We start from the raw sequence: 13,124 nt of genomic DNA, 5'->3' as shown, positions 1-13,124 counted from the left end.
CTTTTTGTAAGCGTGTTTCCCATTTTGCAGTCAAAACTCTTACTTTGACAGAATAAACTAAACTGAATTGTTTTCTTAATTTTGCCTGGTGAGAACTCTGCCACATGAGGAATTCTATCTCTCTGGAACTGCCATGTCAATGTATGGGTGGACTGGTCTTCTTAAGGATGATCTTTAGTCAACTAGCGTCCACAATAAACAGAATTACATGAATCCTCAATAGCTAAACAATCTCAATGCTCATAAAATGTAACAACGCAGTTATAACCAAGGTTTATATGCTGCATAATCCCTTAGTATGACAGAAATTGAGCATCTCAAGGGTTTTCTTCCCACAAAAGCAAAAGTGTCCAAAAATACATGAATGTAGTCAGGACAGCAAAGAATGACATTTTCTGCTCCAGCAACTGTAACACTAGTGCTACCTATGATAGTGGTGACAATGTTGAAATTGAACAAACAAATGCAAATTTTAAAATAGCACTTTACAAACTGCATTGTTTTAAAGCCAATTTAGAACTTACAGCAGATTCTCATCCCCTGCAGAGTCATGTACAGGCATGGAATGAGAACAACAACAAAGGCTTCAGACTTCCCCTCAATTCAGCATGAATCCATACTGACCGAGATGGAGCATATGAGTAAGGAAGGAAGGCAGGTCAGTCTTTAACTTTGCTAAGAATACAACTTGCAAGTTTATTCATACCAATTTGTGCATGCCCATCAGTTTAATTAGTGTGTTCCCATGCCCTACCCCTAGCTAGGTGATTAGAGGAATATTCCTTTGAACAACCAAGTCAGTTTTGTGCCACTTGCCTAATGCAACCTCTGCATGAGTTAATACACTGACTTAAGGAATCTTAGATATTGCATCTGACAACTCTTGCGCCTAAAAAGAACCATCTTCAAAGAAATATGGCTGCTGAATAATACTCCTTGGCATCCCTGTGTTGAGACACCCATGCAATCACCCCTAGCCCGACTACCGAGGGCATGACTGAACTTACTAACAATTGTACCACAAGGTGCCACGTGGACTTATTCGAGATTTCTAATCTGAGATGATCTGCGTTTCTGGAGGTTATAAATTAAATGACATTGTAGACCTAGGGGTTCTGAACTATCAGAGGGATCAGGAAACAACAGGGTTGTCTGACACTGAAACCATTGTGCTATTGCTTTCTTTTACCTGAGCAAAACAAATCTGAGCTAGGACATTAAGTTAGCAAGATTGTGTATGGCAGGGGAACAGCTCAGGTAACCACAGAACAAGCAAACAAATCACTTGGATTACACATAGACTGTGTCTCTGCCACAACCCCCAAGAGTTAGAACTCAGGGGAAAGAGGGCAAAAGTTCCTAGAGCAAAGTCTGTCACGTACTTAGTTCAATGCTCCTCTGAAAGTGATCTTTTTTCATGTGCTTTCCAGATCCTGTTGACATTTATGGAGCACAGCATGGATGTGTTATGTGTGAACGTGACTAGTTCTAGACAGACTTCAGCAAAGAGTCAAGGTGAAGTTACCTTTCCATACATCTTTTTTTCCATGCAGACATTATGTTCTGCAATTGTGTTTGTAATCTGGGTCAGAGCCAGTTTTCTAAGGCAGCAAATATAAAGGGGGGAAGGGGGGGGATTTTCTCACGGCTTTACGGCCCTGAAAGTAAAGCAGTTTGAGGTAAGAAAGGCCTGTTCCACTTTATTGAAGGAACAGGTCTTTCTTACCTTCAGTCTCTTTACTTCAGCAGAGAGAGAAAAGTAAACTGAGCAAAAAATGACTCAAGCCTTTGGTTTGTTCTGGCATATAGTTTGAAACAAGTACTATGACTGCGTTTGGGAGACCAAATCTGAAAAATTCCCCAAAGTACTTCTAAACTGAAAATGGATCACGCATCTAACGCCAAATTAATTACTGCTATGCATCTCTAGGAATTGCATTAACAAGATCAATCTTTCTTGAACTATCTTCCCTGCTAGTGGCAAGCATAACTGTGACTTTACTTGTATGTTATGTATATTTCAAAGAGCTGATGTAAATGGTTAGACAGGCTGTATTCTCAGCAGTAAAGCTGACTTGGATTTGCTAATGTGCAGTTAGTGTCTGCAAATTTCAGTTTCAGAGACTTTAATATGTCAGCTTAAAGCCACTTAAAAGAAAACTCTGGGAGTCCATGAAGCTGATTGCTGATTCAAGTCACCTCCAGAAACTTCAATATCTCACAAATGTTAGTTCAAACACACACTATTGCTTCCTACAAATGTAACAGCAACAGAAGAACAATATATTATGTGATAATTATGTATGGTCAAGAAGCCAACTGGCAGCAGAATTCATGAGTTTGGATTTTGAGTGGAGAAGTTTTATGCAGAGCTTTGGGGGTGCCATGTCTGGCATGAGTTGGAGAGCTCTTTGTGAGGCAGTGCTGGCTTGGGGTTTTGGGATAGCATTGAGTAGATGCCTCTTATTTTCCTGGAATCAGGACTGCAAAAGGCATGTAAAAGCACTTTCATAAAGATTACATTAATCTCTTTGGTCTGGGGACAGGAGTGTGCCTAATATGTCTAATGCTTATAGTGGGATTAAAAGAATACTAAAGTGTCTTATTTTGATTTCTTTGTTAGGGACCATTTTTAGGTCAGGACCTGTACTGCCTCCAGATCTGATCCAGAATTCAGTCCCATTTAAATGCTTCCAGTCTTCCTTCTGTCTTGCAGTTTGAGCTAAAGTACTGAGTTTATTTTAGCTTGCTTTTCCTGAATATGCTCATAATCTTGTGGCAAACTGATAAAAAAAAAATAATGTATCACCAGCAGCCACTATAGAAAGACGTCAGAGAGATTATTCTCCTTGGAAGGATCCAATATATGCATGCAGACTACTCCTTACCAGGAGAACATGTTCCAGGAGTTCCAAGTATCCCAGGGTACATTCTGTTCCAAAGCGCAGGGCTCTCTCTCGAACTTCTTCGCTCACATCTGGGTGATATGATGCTTGCTGAGGAGGTAAAACAACATTAGTACCCCAAAACTGCTCCCACAAGAGAAGGTCAACACAGAGAAGCTGGAAGAAAGAGAAGGGAAGACCTCTGAGGTTGAGGGCCAGCCATTTCTGTTGTAACAGTGGAAGCCAACTGCGCTCAAAGAGCAGCAGAGCTCCACTTCTGAGAATGGCACTGGAAACACTTTTTATTTTATCAGCACATCCTCCTGTCTGGGTGTGCATCTGCTGTCTTTCTTAGTGTTCTCCCTTAGGCATTGTCAGCACTAGCACTACTTCTTTCTGACAGTTGAGGACAAATAGAGAAACCCTTGAAGAACCATCTGAAAATACAAAAGGATTTATGATTTATTCTAATGAAAATATACCACTTGGAAAACATCTTGGGGCTGGAATGGGCTCTTGGGTTGTGTGTATACTGTTCTACAGTGCAAAGGTAATGCTATTGTGGCTTTTCTTTTTTATTTTTTTACTAATACCAACAAAAATAAGAATTGCCACCCACAAACGGCCATTTACATTTTACAGGTTAGAAATATGCTAAACCCACTTTTTTTATTGTAAGCCTGTAGAGCCTACCATCAAGGAATGAAAGCAGAAGTGGCCATCTGGTTTAGAGACCAAAGCACTGGACTGGCCCCAGAAGACTTTGGGCCAGTCAGAAGTCAACCACCAGCCCAGTGCCCGGGTCAAACGTGGCTGTCTCACTTTTCCTTCTCCATTCCACAAGATAATAGTTTGTTCCTTATCGAAAACTTTCCAAAGGGCAGATGAAAAGTGCTATGGAAGTGCCAGAATATCATTATTCTACATGGCAGACACAAAATCCAACCCAACCAAGCAACCCATCCACCCAAAAAAAGTGTTAGCTGCTTTCTGTTATGTGGCAACACACTGTAATAAGAGCTTACTAATGGCTTTAGCTTGACGTCGAGATTCAACACAGCAATAGGCAGTGATGGAACTATCTGTTTAAATATAGAGAAGCAGCAATAGAGTCAGTTCTTTAACTTCTTAAGGATTTCCACTAAGTATGTCTGACATCTGACATAAGCCTGACAAATTCATTTCATTTTTAATAAAAAGTGAAAACTGCAGCTTCTTCAAGCCTTTTATTTTCTAAAATAAACTTCTGGGGAACTTTTTAATTGAAGAGAAGTGCTAGTTGTTGGCAAGTGAAAATTCCTAAAAATCTTAACAATTAGCCTTTCCTCTCTCAGAAGAGCTCCTACCACCCCTGCAGCCCCCTGTCTTCCACTGGGGCGGGGGATTATCTCACGGCTCACTTATTTGGGCCCTTCCTGCAACCCTCAGCATGCCGAGCAGGCGCTGCGGCCAGCTGGGCCTGGGCTGGTCTGTGGGCTCCCTCTACCGGGAACTTCAAGATCAGCCGAGCACGAAAAGGGCTCTCATTAGCCACCTTCATCTCTTCATCTTGTCTGCAAATGATCTGACGGGAAAGGAGATGGGAGGAAACAGAATACGATTTTCCCAATCTTCAGCATACTTCAAACATGCTCCAGAAGCCTCGGCATGAGGAAATACATGTGTTCTCTTGTTCTTTGGACACACGTTTCGGTTTGAGATGCTTCGGCAGGCTTTCCATGCACGTCTGGAAACGTAAACGTTTCTGTTGCAAGTCCTAACTGGTGTGGTAAGATTTCTGTTGGGATGTTTCTGGGTTACAAAAATGTCTTCCTAAAATGACTTTATCACCTGTTTAGTCTGCTGTGAGGTATATAGTTTGTTTTAAGACTCATTGAACCTTGAAAATGCCCCAAAAATATTCTGTTATCAGTCTTGACTATGTATGCAAAGCATAAAAAGAAGTTTATATTTCTCTCCTACAGATTTTTGCTCTAATTGCATGTGTAACAATAATATTTAAGTGCAGAAGAGGCATATTAGGGTGCTTACAATGTATTCATATGAAACACTTGAAGTATCCTTCTGCCCTATTTGAAAATGAAAAATAAGCTGTTCTTCAGCATCTCCTCCCAGGGCCTGCGCTCCAGCCCCAGCCGTCTGGGCGGGCTCTGCTGAGCTCACTCCAGTTTGAACAGTGCCTTTCTTCTTCTGGGGAGCCCAAAACTGGACACAGTATTCTAGATGCAGTCTAATGAGTGTTGAGAAACGGTGAATACTTGTTTCCCTCAATCTACTGGCTATGTAATGACTTAAGTCATTATTCACTTCAATTATTTTCTATGCTTTTGGCGGACCTTTCGTATCTGTTTCCTTTCCAACAGCAATCATTAAAAATAGTGATATTATGCACAGGTTACTTACTGCATAGCCATTATTTTATACAAATAGGTAATAAAGACAGAAATTGTTATTATCTTAGGGCCTGCTCTAACCTTCAGTAAATGCAATTACAGTGTTTCCACTGACTTTCATGAGAGTTGTCTCGGTTCATTACATCCTGCAGTAATCAACCTCATTGTCTTTTGAAATGGCATCTACTTATAAATGTAGAATTAGTAACAAGCACTATAAATTCATGTATAGGAGAACAAGCACAAGTATATATATAACTGCTAATAAGTCAAATCCCTTATGCTACTTGCCTTAGGCAGCTGGCAATGAAATAGAGCTTAAATTTAAATTCCTGAGACCAGGGAAGTCTGAGCTACGTTCTATACAATTCTGCCATAGATCACATACAGGCACTTTTGTCTTAGCCCAAAGAACATCAAAATCTGATTATTTGTCAGTGCTTACTGTACAGACTAGCTTTATCACACTGGAAACCCCTCCAGTATTCGTCAAATACCACAAACCCCAAGTTGTGCTGCATTGCACAGCTTTTACAGCATAGAGGCTAAGACTGCTGGTTCCTACCCCTAAAATTCAAGGGATGTGGCTTATCATTGAAATGTCATGTACAGTAATCAATTTGTAGAAATTAATGAAATAAGACTTCTAAGTCTCTCAGCAAAATTTGTAGAAACAGGATTTTCTAAATAAAGTCTGGTACAAACTGTATATTTAAAAGCTTTGTTAAATGACATGACTATTTTGTTATACATTTTAGATGTGCATAAAATTAGCATACCTGGAGACTTTTATTCCTGTTTGCCCAATAACCACTCTTGATTTTAGGAAAGCAAGACAAGATAAAACTAGATATTACTCCTTGCCAGTGTATCATTACAGGGAAGTAAAACTGATTCCCAGCCATTCTCCTTCTGTAGATTGCTCTCTTTGTGAAGGTAATTCCCTGGGAGATCCCGAATGCTCTTCCAGCATCCCAGACCTCCATTGTTCAGTTTGCAGGAAGTTTCATCTATGTCAGCTGCATGAACTCCAAAACCATTAAATTAACTGGGACCAAATGTAAACATAAAAAGATGAATGCTCATAATTAAATGTTCAAAATTATGTATTGGCCTGCATATTGTCTATGCGAGTGTGTTTATAATGTTTTTGGAAACAGAGGATTCCGTTCCTGAGAATTTGCTGCCTGTTTGGATAGACCGAAACAAAAATGTGTCTGAACTAGCCACTTCCAAACAACAAATGGCTTAATAGCCATACAATAGACACATACTTTCCCCCCAGTTTTGCAGGTCAGTTTTTGAAAGTTGTTTAGCTCACGCAAGTATAGAATACAGGGTACAAATTTTTTTACTGCAAAGGCAAAAACACATTTTTGGAAAGTACAGAAGAAATTGAGCAAACTGACCGGGTTGGTTACGGAGGAAGGAACTGCTAAAAATAGACCTGAGTGATTCCTTTCACCATTCCTTTCACTGTTCCTAGAAATACTGAAATCACATTTGGGACCATAGGATTATTTGTATGTTCTACTACTTGCACAAATTGTTTGTCTTCCAGTTTAATAGGAGACTGAAAACTAGGAAATCTCAGGTCAAAGAAAACTTCTAATTTTCATAAAAAGAAAATAGTCAATATTACTGCTGCTTCTTTTTTTTGTGCATAGCACAGAAAACCCTTTCTGAGAGATATGTTCCCTTGAAATTATCATAACCATTAACTTTCTCATCTGAAGAGTAGAGCATTAATACAAAGAAACTGAGCAGAAACTATAACATTCAAGGGATTTAGAGGCGCACACACACACAAAATAATAAAATCAGTCTTAGTTAAGGAAGCGAATCTTTACCTTACAAGCTGTTAGCATGTCAGCTACTGCTTTGCGGCTCAGATTTGCTGTAGCAATCACATCCTCCTGTCTGCATGAGTTCCCAGCTGCAACAGCTTTGGCAGTTGCCATGGTGATTCCTTTCGTCATCCGGATTGATTCTTCAGGTGATGATGTCTTTTCTGGAACCTCGCTTGACTGAAACACCTAAAAGTGAAAGCAGAAGGAAAGCCTGATACCATTCAGGTCAAAACAGAACCACCATAAGAAAGAAACAGCAACTGGAAGCAGCCTTTGAGCAGCAGGAAATCAGAAACATATCTGGAGTACTTGAATATCATTCCTCCTTGTCACGAGCCCGGTCCTGATAAGCCTGCTCACCTACAGACAGCGGGGAGAAACAATAAGCTGAGGGAAGCATACAAAAAACTGTTAACCCATTCATCTCATCTACCATTTAACTACCTGCACGACAGTTTGGTACAGACAGCTGTTCTGAGTGGTACAGGATTAAAAGAATTACTATTCCTTTAATTATCTTCTTTTTTCACCCTGACTGCTGCTGAGGCTGCTCACATGAGGAGATCCTTCCCCTGCAAAGGCTGGGCCCTACCACGCCCTTGTGGATAGCACAGCACAGGACAGACTGAGAACATCACTGAAATACTCAAAAAGTCAAGACAGAACGTTGTCTCTTACACTATACTTCATCTCCCCTAGAAACCTAAAGACATAATTTTGCAAGGTGAATTGTGTGAAAATAGTTCAAATTATCTGTCAGTACATACTACTGTCGTGAACAGTAGAATAAATGAACTGCAGTAAGATGTAGGTAATAAGAGCTAGGTAACCTTACTTTCACCTTATATTTCCTTTTCCCAAGCTTTAGTCTGTATTTGCTTGCCACTCTTTTAGTGTGCAGGGGCCACTAACCAGGAGAGGTTTCTTGGCTACATACAGTGCAATCTGGTTACAGAATGCAAATGTCTGGACAAAAATAAGCCTGGCGATCCCATGCTCCTCTCGACCCTCTCCCAGTACTCCACTTTTATCCCCATGAGAGAGATGACACCACCACAGACACATTCCTTAGGCATGCTTACAAAATGAAAAGGCAGAGAAGGAACCTTTCAAAGTAATACCAACCAGATTGAGAAAGCAGATGTGATACTGCACAATCCTTCAATGACAGATCTGGACAGGTTTTTAGATCAGTTACGGGAAGGAATGTGACTTAGCCAGTAACAGTAACGAGCACTAGGTATCATACAGAACATTCCTGATCAGGTACTGAATCAGGAGGTTTTACCACTGCAGACACTGTATGAATTCCCAACAACTATATACAGGTATTTAAAAAAAACCCCAAACCTAAACCTAAAATAAACAAGAGTTATTTCTTCATTACAACGGCATTGCTCACACAATGAAAAACAGATGCACTTGTAGTGTTCAAGTGTATTGTAGTGTAATAGTGCTCTTATGGAAAGCACTTGACAAGGCAAAACTGTGCCGCTGCAGTTACAGTGTAAGAATTGCTAATCCACAGACTACGCAACAAAATATTTTCTGCTGAAGGCTGTGTCTATAGTTTTTTTATAGAAATGGACTGTAAGTAAAGGAAGGAAAAAAATCAGGCTTCTTCACAAACACACATGTATTAATTTAGGTGACTGACTAGTGTACTAGCAAAAAAAAAAAAAACCAAAAAACAAAAACACAAAAAAACCCCTGAAAGCTGCAGCTGGAGGCTATACTTTCATATCTTAAAGAGGAAGGAAAAGAATTGCCGTGGTCTAACACCTAATTTGTGAGAGAATTCCACGCTACTGTTAATTCCTGCTCAGACAGAATATCATAGATGCTATGTATCACTGGTAGCACCATTTTATAATAAAGGAAAAATAGAAACAAGATGAAACTGCGGGTGCAATATGGCTATGATGCTGAGGAGACATTACCAAAACGAGGACCAAAAGAAATAAGTGAATAGCATTGGACCCAGAAAAGAATAACTGTAGTGAAAGCTTAATGTCTGAAGAACAAAGCAGCAGCTGCTTCCAGATTTGTACGTGACAGCAGCCTCTCAAATCTCAAAGTGGGGACTGGTAATATCTGAAAGCAGACAGGTTGAAGTGGCATTGTAATTGTACTTTCCGAGGCAATTTGCAACAGGTAGAGAGAACTAAACTGCAAGGCAGTAAAGCATAGCTTGAGGAGGAGGTGCTGTGCAGACTGGTTTGAGTGTAAGAGCATGCTTTCAATAACTGCCACATATGACTATTTTATCCTGTACCGTGAGTTCCTGTTTGATGTACTCAATCGTGGCCTCAAGAGCTCTTGTCCCTCGAGTAGCTTCATCTTCTACTGCTTTAACAGTCTTCAAAAGTGACGTGACATTTGTTACCATCACCTGAAGAAGAGAGGTGAAGACAAAAATACATGATTCCTCCTTCCCATTTTTCAGAGGCAGCAGGGTATGGAGCAAGGCAAATTAAGCTGGGTAGCATTATTACTTCTAACAGGGCCTAAGAGGCTTCATGAACTGTACTTGTTATGGGAGTAAATACCAAGTCTCTTGTTGGCCAATCTCTGAAAGCTCCCTGCAAGTTGCAGAAATGCAGCACAATTGCTAACTGCAGAGCAGTATCATGTTAAGTGTGAGTGTTCTGGCAAAAAATTTCAAAAAAAAAAAAAATAAATGGAAGATTCACAACATTTCCAGTGTAGGTCTCTTATACAGATTGATTATGTTAGTGTCTTTTCTCCCTGCACATCTTACACTGCAAATTGAAAGAACAGAGGTATGGTATTTCTTTTTGAAATTTACCTGGTACATTCTCTGCAATCAGACAAAACCCCAGGTAAGCAAGCAGCCGAACACCAGCCTCAAGCCCAAATGCAAACACAGAATCAGCGTTACTGTTCCTGTTACAAACCCAATAGTCCTGATGCAGAATAACCTAATCATCACTCTAATAATTACGCCTTTCCTATCCCCTCATTTATAATTTGAGATACAAATGATAGCTACAATGAAAAAAAAAGAAGAGACAGAAAGGCCGGCTTCTTGACAATTATGACTTAAAACACAGAGAGTTCTTCACAGTCAAAAGAGCCAAGAAGCCACTTTTCTTGACTAGATGGGTCATTTTCAAGTAGTGCCTCAACAGTTTACTGTTATCACGTGCTCTGAAAGGAAGAAGCACAGGTCTTAGAGGTAAGCAACAGACATGACAGTGAGAAGAGCTTCCAGCCAAGCAAGAAGCTGCCACGACACTCTCATAATGTGGAAACAGAAGTAATATCACCTAAATCTCCACATCTGAAAATATTTTGTAGACATGAAGCCACAAAATCGTTGTGAGGCAAATCTCATAATACATCTCAGGTGTAGGGAAAATAAAGCACAAAGGTATCACAGGTACGGTGTAATCCGTGCGAGTTTTGAGCTTTGATACCTATGTACTTCCTGGAAAGATCTAGGAGAGAGGGGTCAGAAATGCACAATATCCTACTGTAGAGTTATTGGAGGTGGGTTTTTTTGTCTTTCCTCCCTCCCGCCCTTTCTTCCTCCTTCCCCAGGCTGCAAGGTCTAAATAAAGAGGCTGCATGGTTATCCTGAGCATATGTCATTGTTTAGAATGTAGTATTTAAGTACCGCATTGTACTGGCTAAATCTCAGTCTGTAACATTATTAAAAGAGAACCTGCCCTCAGATAATGGGTTTGCAAAAGAAGTTTCTCTTCAGAAAGATTACAGTTCTTTCATCAAAAACACGAAAGGATCTGACAGCCTACAAAAACTGATAGCTTCATGGAATCTCAATAGTGTTATCTTATTTTTCTGTATCATCCCGGGATGATAATGAAACAAAGAAAGAGATGAGATTTCAGGCAATCAGAAACTGTTGAAATCAAAGTTTCACATGTCTGTCAAACGTGATTGCACAGATGCTTTCAAATATAATGTAAGAATAAGGTTTTACCTTGGCAGCACCTTTCAGCTGGTACATGGATGGATCATCTGCTGGTTTGCTAGCAGCTCCTTTGGTAGCACCAATGAGGTCAGAAAGGGCCTTTGCAACATCCTTGATAGCATTGATCAGGACAACCTATAGGAGTGAGACATAGCCATAAGCCTCAGGCAAGAAACGGCAGCCTGGAGGAGGGCATGATTTTTAGAACACAGCAAAAAAAATAATAAAAATCTACTATTGGTACACAAATAGTACCACCCTCCCTCTAACCCAGCAAAACATGGAGTATTATGGAAGAGGAAAAGCTGTGTTGATAGCTACAGTATTTCATATAACTGGTCAGAATTCATAGAAGTGACTATTTCCTGTGAAGAAATTGAAATGCTGATTGCAGGTAGGATTTCCTTCCTCTGAGCTTCCCTAAGAGGAGTTTTACTTTTCTCCATGTTCTTCACCCTTTCGGTGGAAGCAGGATGAGTGCAAGAAAACACATTGATTACAAGCTTACAGTTTCATGCTACAGTTATGTACCAATTCCGAAATCACCTACTGAAAGATCAAATGTACTTGCCATGGCTAGGTGTTAGAGGGAGACTTCTCTCAGAGAAAACAAAGTTAAACCTCTGTAAGAGGCTTTACAGAATTAAATGCTGAATAAGTTGGTTGGCCTTAAAGTCACGAATCCTAAGTAAAATCTGGAGAAATCTGAAGATACTGTCTCCTAAACCCAATGTCAAAAGACAGACAGTACAACAGGCTTGTTAATTGTTTTAGGGTATTATTGGAATAATTCTCTCCTCTAAATCCTTCTCCTTTCCCCTTTCCACTAGTAGAAAATCAGATGTTTTAAGCATTTTGCTGGAATTCAGAAGAGTTCATTTTAAGGAAAATGTTGAAAGATGCACCAAAAATGAGAAAGCTCAGAAAAAAAATAAAAATGCAAAGATGTGGAACAATCACTTCTCAAGAACTGCATTTCTGTAGCTTTAAAAATAATAATAAAACAGCCTCATTCTTTTGTGTTTATAGTTCACTGTAACTTATACAGAAGCGAAGTCTTTGTTCTTCCTGAAAAATTTATTTGGCTTTTGGTAGCTCAGAAGCTCCTTCACCATGGAAATAAGAACAGAACGAGAGCCACAGGACAGGCTGACGCAATTCTCTGTTGTCCAACTGCCTACCTTGTGCAGCAACTTGCAGTATAAGACATCCAAAACTCTGTTGCACCCGCTAAAGTAGGTGTTGCTGCTACGGAAAAATTTTGTGACAGCATCGTGTGCTAAAGCTATTAGAAATGCTCCATTTAGGACACAGGATACACCTACAATGTGTGATAAATGTTTTTCAAATGTTGCTAGTTTATGGAAATCCTTCCCTTAAAAAAAAAAAAAAAAGGAAAAATAAAAAGAAAGAGAAAAAAAAAGGGAAAAAGAAAAAGAAAAAGAAAAAAAAAGGGAAAAAGAAAAAGAAAAAGAAAAAAAAAGGGAAAAAGAAAAAGAAAAAAAAGTGCTTCCAGCAGTACTTTCCTAGAAAAGAACATCTTGGAAGTTTAGTCCATCATAAGGGTCAAGCACAACAGAACACACAGCCCTTTCAGAGCACTATGCAAAGGAGTAGGCTTTTTCAAACTAATTTGGTACCACCATAAGCACACTGGCAACGTGCTTGCCAACCTCCATTTCACAAGATCCAAACAAACAACGGAATAAATATTTGAGATAATCTATGCTGAAGGCTGAAGTTACCAAGTTAGATGAAAAACAGCTCAGATACAGCTAAAGAATGGCAAGAGCTTATCAGGCTACACAAGTACCACATAGTGCACAGCCCAGTTGTAAGCTGGATAAGCAGCTATAAAGCCATGCAAGCTCTTCAGAACAAAACTGGGATGAGTCAGGAGTCCGATCACAACTTAGTAAAAATAGACAAATACTTTGCCAAAATGCTTTAAGCTCTTGATTGTGTTCTAAAAAAAGAGTGATGTCTGAGTAAACCCAGAGAAGTCCCAGAAGAGATGAACCCCATCGTGTTGCTTAAA

General features: G+C 39.7%; 1 protein-coding gene across 6 annotated transcripts in view; it reads right to left on the bottom strand.

Moving 5' to 3' along the window:
- TLN2 (talin 2) overlaps positions 1-13,124 on the bottom strand; it is a 192,677-nt gene that overhangs the window by 26,399 nt on the left and 153,154 nt on the right. For all 6 annotated transcript variants that reach the window (XM_054213457.1, XM_054213456.1, XM_054213460.1 and 3 more), the window contains 4 exons: positions 11,096-11,221; positions 9,404-9,520; positions 7,129-7,314; positions 2,889-2,996 (listed from right to left, as the gene is read on the bottom strand). In XM_054213457.1, the coding sequence (XP_054069432.1) occupies positions 2,889-2,996; positions 7,129-7,314; positions 9,404-9,520; positions 11,096-11,221 (537 nt within the window). The remainder of the gene's footprint in view (positions 1-2,888; positions 2,997-7,128; positions 7,315-9,403; positions 9,521-11,095; positions 11,222-13,124) is intronic.

This window comes from Rissa tridactyla, chromosome 9 (genome assembly GCF_028500815.1).
Source record: "Rissa tridactyla isolate bRisTri1 chromosome 9, bRisTri1.patW.cur.20221130, whole genome shotgun sequence".
In the NCBI taxonomy this organism is placed as follows: Eukaryota; Metazoa; Chordata; class Aves; order Charadriiformes; family Laridae; genus Rissa; species Rissa tridactyla.
This window is presented reverse-complemented; position numbering and strand designations above follow the sequence as displayed.